The following is a 5,355-nucleotide window of genomic DNA, read 5'->3' as shown; positions in this document are numbered from 1 at the left end:
TTTCACAGATTGAGGAGGCAAACCCACACAGGCACAGCCACTGGTTCAAGGTCACACAGCGCATGCTCAGTGGCTAAGGCTGACTCGCAGCCATTTCAGTGGTAACTGCAGAAAGCAAGTTTGTACTCAACTTGAAGTCTCTGGTGACTGGGTTTGGTGGGGGCAGCAGAGGAGACCCTGCAGAGTGCATTTCTGCAGGGGCTGAGAATCCAAGCTTCCAGAGCAGGAGTTGCCTGCATCCCTCACCACCTGGCTCCAGGTTCCTCTTGGGATGCTCTTCCTCCAGTACCCACAAGGTCCCCAGTGACTTTTTCACATAAGCTCACATTTCACCTCCTGGGTGAGATTCAAAATTTCCCCATTTCTTCCCTCCCCCTGCCTCATCACACACTCACTTTCTAGTCCCTTCTACCGCTCCATTTTTCTTTTTAAACCCCTATCAGTAAGGCCAGGTGCAATGGCTCACACCTGTAATCCCAGCACTTTGGGAGGCCGAGGCGGGGGGATCGCCTGACTCCAGGACTTCAAGACCATCCTGGGCCCATTCTACAAAAAATACAAAAAAAAAACCCCAAAAAATTAGCCAGGCACGGTGGCATCCCAGCTACTTGGGAGGCTAAGGCAGGAGGATCACTTGAGCTCAGGAGTTTGAGGCTGCAGTGAGCTGTGACTGCACTACTACACTCCAGCCTGGGCAACAGAGGGAGACCCTGTCTCAAAAAAACCCAAATGAATAAACCTCTATCCTTCCCTCCTCCACTAAAGTGGAGGTCCCCTAGGGCACGGGTCTTGTCTATCTCTTGGTTACTGTGTCCCCAGTGCCCACACAGGGCTGGCAGACAGTTGTAACAGGAGTGACAGTCCCTGGCCAGTAGGGATATGGTGTGGGGGACAGAGGTGGAGCACTGAAGGGACCCACTGGGCAGCATTGTCCTCTATCACCCCCGATGCTGGAGTTGTATTGGGGGAATGACCGTCATCACCGGTCATTCTGAGTTACTTAATTCGCTTATGCAAGTTGGTAAAGGAACCCAGCCTGCCTGTGCCTGCTGGACCTCCAACTTCTCCCAGCCACCTCTGCCTGTTTCCCTGCATTTGACAGGCTTGAGGTTGGGGAGGAGGGGCTGGGTGTCTCAAAGATTTAACATGTCAAAGATTTAATATGTCTTGATGTTGCCACACAAAAGTTTTGTTTGTTTTCTTGAGTCTCCTCTGTCACCCAGGCTGGAGTGCAGTGGTGTGATCATAGCTCACTGCAGCCTCGACCTCCTGGGCTCAAGCGATCCTCCCACTTCAGCCTCCCACTACACCCAGCTATTTTTTTTTTTTTTAAGAGATGGGGGCCACTGTGTTACCCAGGCTGGTCTTGAACTCCTGGTCTTGAGTGATCCTCCTGTCTCAGCCTCCCAAAGTGGTGGGATTACAGTGTGAGCCACTGAGCCCGGTCTACACAAATTTTTTTTTTTTTTTTTTTTTTTAACAGGGTGATGTGCACACGGTGGCGCCCTCTGGGTGGTCCCACAACAGATGAGGGGCCCAGCCTCACCCATCCATGAATCCTGGAGACTCCAGGCTTCCCATCCACCCAGGGTTCTGCGGACCTCTGAAGCTGGAGCCAATCTCCCCTTCCGTCAAGGGATCGGGGGAGGCCGCCAAGCCCTGTGCTCCCCTGAGTTTCCGAGAGGCCCCGACACCGCCCCCGCTCCAGGTCCCCGGGATGCTCGCGCAGGCGGGAGCCCGGGGCGCCCGGGGGATCCCTGGGCGTCACGCCGCTGTTGTGGAGCGCGTGTTGACAACGTCGCCGGGGAGACCGGCGGGGGCGGGGCCCGGGGAGGGGGAGGCGCGGCCCTGGCTGCGCGCGAGGGGCCGGGCTGTCAGCGCAGGGCCCCGGCCGCCGCAGTGGCCACGGCCGCCGCCGCCCGCCGGCTTATATACCGCGGCTAAATTTAGGCTGCGCCCGGAGCTCGTCCCCATCCGGGACGCGTTTCCGCCGCCGCCGCTTTGGCCCGGCCCCCGCGCGCGCCGCGCCTATAAGGCTTGGGGCGGGCCCGGCCGCGGCCCACAGAGCCGTCCCCGCCCGCCCGCGCCCCGACCAGCCCGGCCTCGGGCAGCCACTCACCGGTGTCCCCCGTCCGCGTCCTTCCTCCCCGGGTCCCAGCCATGGCGCTGAGTGAACCCATCCTGCCGTCCTTCTCCACTTTCGCCAGCCCGTGCCGCGAGCGCGGCCTGCAGGAGGTGAGGGCGGCGGGGACGGCGGGGCGGCCGGGACCGTGGGCGGCGGGCTCGGGGTAGTAGAACGTGGGCTGCGGGGTGACAGGACGCGAAGGCGGTGACTGCAGACTCAGGAGAGGAGGATGCGGGCCACGGGGATCGCGGACTCAGGGTGGTAGAAGGCGGGCAGCGGGGGCGGCAGGCAGCGCCCCCCGAGCCCCGCCGCCCGCTCACGCCCATTGCCCTGTCGCCCGCAGCGCTGGCCGCGAGCCGAGCCTGAGCCCGGCGGCACCGACGACGACCTCAACAGCGTGCTGGACTTCATCCTGTCCATGGGGCTGGACGGCCTGGGCGCCGAGGCCGCCCCGGAGCCGCCGCCGCCGCCGCCCCCGCCGCCTGCGTTCTACTACCCCGAACCCGGCGCGCCCCCGCCCTACAATGCCCCCGCGGGTGGCCTGGTGTCTGAGCTGCTGCGACCCGAGCTGGACGCGCCGCCGGGGCCCGCACTGCACGGCCGCTTTCTGCTGGCGCCGCCCGGCCGCCTGGTCAAGGCCGAGCCCCCTGAAGCGGACGGCGGCGGCTACGGCTGCGCTCCCGGGCTGACCCGTGGACCGCGCGGCCTCAAGCGCGAGGGCGCCCCGGGACCGGCGGCTTCGTGCATGCGAGGTCCCGGGGGTCGCCCCCCGCCGCCGCCCGACACCCCGCCGCTCAGCCCCGACGGCCCCGCGCGCCTGCCCGCGCCTGGCCCCCGCGCCTCCTTCCCGCCGCCCTTCGGTGGCCCTGGCTTCGGCGCGCCTGGGCCCGGCCTGCATTACGCACCGCCTGCGCCCCCAGCCTTCGGTCTCTTTGACGACGCGGCCGCCGCCGCGGCAGCCCTGGGCCTGGCGCCCCCGGCAGCCCGCGGTCTCCTCACGCCGCCTGCGTCCCCACTGGAGCTGCTGGAGGCCAAGCCAAAGCGCGGCCGTCGCTCCTGGCCCCGCAAACGCACCGCCACTCACACCTGCAGCTACGCGGGCTGCGGCAAGACCTACACCAAGAGTTCGCACCTGAAGGCGCATCTGCGCACGCACACAGGTGGGCGGCACGCACGGGCAGGCAGCGCCCGCCGGGGGACGCGCGAGGAGAGGTCTGATTCCCAGCGCGCGCCAGAAAATGAATTTAGGACCTCCCTTGGGGCGTGGCTCAGGGGCATCTGGCTGGGGGCGCAAGCTTAGGACTCCACGGGAGGCGTGGCTCGGGAGGTTGGTTGAGGGGGCACACAGGAACCCTCACTAAGGAGGTGTGATCCGAGAGGCTGGGGTGGGGGCTCGCACGCTTAGGACGAGAGGGGCCTCAGGAGGTTGGGAAGGACACTTTAGAAAACCTCCTGGGGGCGTGGCTAGGGAGACAGTCTCAGAAAGTTGGGGAGGGGGAGCAGGCTTCGGAGCCTATGGGCGAGTGGCTCAGAATCCCCGGGGTTGAGGCTCGGTCGTTGGGGAGTAGGTGTGCGTTTAGGAACCCCGGGGAGATGCTGCATCTCCGGAAGTTGGGGAGGGGGCGCAGGCTTGGGACTTCTCTGGGGACAAGGCTCAGGACCTTGGGGAAGGAGTGTGCGCTTGGGAAACCTTGAGAGATTCCGTGTCTTAAAATGCTGGAGAGAGGGTGCATGCTTAGGACCCGTCGGGGGGGCGTGTCTCGCAACAGTGGGGAGTGGACCGTGCGCTCCTCCGACCCCCTGGGGGTGAAGATCCGGATTGTGGGGGGAGTTGGGGATGTAGGGCAAGGATCCCTCGGGGCGCAACACTTAGCGGGGAGCGCGTCAAGGGCCTGGCTAGGGATAGGCTGCGCTCGCCGGGGTAGCCGGTGTCCATACGTGCCCTGTCCTGGGAGGGAAACTGAGGCTCACTCTCGCCCCCTCCCTGCAGGTGAGAAGCCCTACCACTGCAACTGGGACGGCTGCGGCTGGAAGTTTGCGCGCTCAGACGAGCTCACACGCCACTACCGCAAGCATACGGGCCACCGGCCTTTCCAGTGCCATCTGTGCGATCGTGCCTTCTCGCGCTCCGACCACCTGGCGTTGCACATGAAACGGCACATGTAGCCGGGACGCCCCTGCCCACCTGCGCGCGGCCGTGGCGGGTCCCACGCGCCGGGCGCGGCCCCCTCCCAAACTGTGACTGATATTTATTGGACCCAGAGAACCCGGCCGGGCACAGCGTGGCTACAGAGGGTCTCCCTCGATGATGACGACGACGACGACGACGACGCCACCGCCCCAGCCCCCATCTGTGACTGAAGGCCCGGTGGGAAAAGACCACGATCCTCCTTGACGAGTTTTGTTTTTCAAAATGGTGCAATAATTTAAGTGGCATCTTCTCTCCCACCGGGTGTACACTAGAGGATCGAGGCTTGTGATGCCTTGTGAGAAATAAGGGCCTTAATTTGTACTGTCTGCGGCATTTTTTATAATATTGTATATAGTGACTGTGACAAATATTGTATTACTGTACATAGAGAGACAGGTGGGCATTTTTGGGCTACCTGGTTCGTTTTTATAAGATTTTGCTGTTTTGTTTTTTTTTTAATTAAAAAGTTTTGCATCTTTTAAAAAAAACAAACCACAGTACTGGTCTGGCTGCTTGGAACTGGGGCCTTGGGGCACTTGGGAGGAGGGGGGAGCGGACAGTTTGATGGAGGGCAGCGCCACTAAAGCATCGTGTGCAGTGGGTCCTGCCTCTGGCCAGCACCGGGACTGCCAGCTTCTGTGCCCGCCTGCCAGGAACCTGTGGGTTTTTCTGTAAATTTAAACACTGCATTTTAGGACTGAGGGAGGGTTATTTTAAGGTTGTTCTTTGAGCCATAAATTGCCTCTTTGCCCCAAAGCTGGGAAAGTGCTGGTCCCACTGACGTGGCCTCCTCTAGGCTAAAGGAAAAAAAAAAAAAAAAAAAAACTTACATCTTCCTGGAAGCCTCTGAGGTTTTAGCCAAATTTCTGGAGTGCCAGCTTTTTTTATTTTATTTATATTTTTAAAAGGGGTTAACATGCTAAGTTTCTGGCATGTTCTGCCCTTCACTCGTCTTGACATTTAGCAAGTCTTTTCTTAAGGGGTGAGTTCCTCATTCTGCTAGGGGAAAACAGTGAAACCTGTATTCGAGGGCTATGCA

General features: G+C 61.4%; 1 protein-coding gene across 1 annotated transcript; it reads left to right on the top strand.

Moving 5' to 3' along the window:
* Window positions 1–2,048: 2,048 nt before the first annotated feature.
* Window positions 2,049–4,804, top strand: KLF2 (KLF transcription factor 2). The gene is made up of 3 exons (XM_007995639.3): window positions 2,049–2,235; window positions 2,469–3,285; window positions 4,116–4,804. The coding sequence occupies exons 1-3, from the start codon at window positions 2,161–2,163 to the stop codon at window positions 4,289–4,291; spliced, it is 1,068 nt and encodes a 355-aa protein (XP_007993830.1). The 5' UTR covers window positions 2,049–2,160; the 3' UTR covers window positions 4,292–4,804.
* The last annotated feature ends 551 nt before the right edge of the window (window positions 4,805–5,355 follow it).

The sequence above is a fragment of the Chlorocebus sabaeus genome, chromosome 6, assembly GCF_047675955.1.
Source record: "Chlorocebus sabaeus isolate Y175 chromosome 6, mChlSab1.0.hap1, whole genome shotgun sequence".
Lineage (NCBI taxonomy): Eukaryota > Metazoa > Chordata > Mammalia > Primates > Cercopithecidae > Chlorocebus > Chlorocebus sabaeus.
The sequence above is the reverse complement of the archived record's forward strand: the minus strand, read 5'-3'. Positions and strand labels throughout refer to the sequence as shown.

Coding starts and splice junctions, on each gene's coding strand:
- KLF2 (XM_007995639.3), top strand. CDS start 2,161: ATGGCGCTGAGTGAACCCATCCTGCCGTCCTTCTCCACTTTCGCCAGC. Junction 2,236..2,468: donor GCGAGCGCGGCCTGCAGGAG/GTGAGGGCGGCG, acceptor TGTCGCCCGCAG/CGCTGGCCGCGAGCCGAGCC. Junction 3,286..4,115: donor GCATCTGCGCACGCACACAG/GTGGGCGGCACG, acceptor CCCTCCCTGCAG/GTGAGAAGCCCTACCACTGC.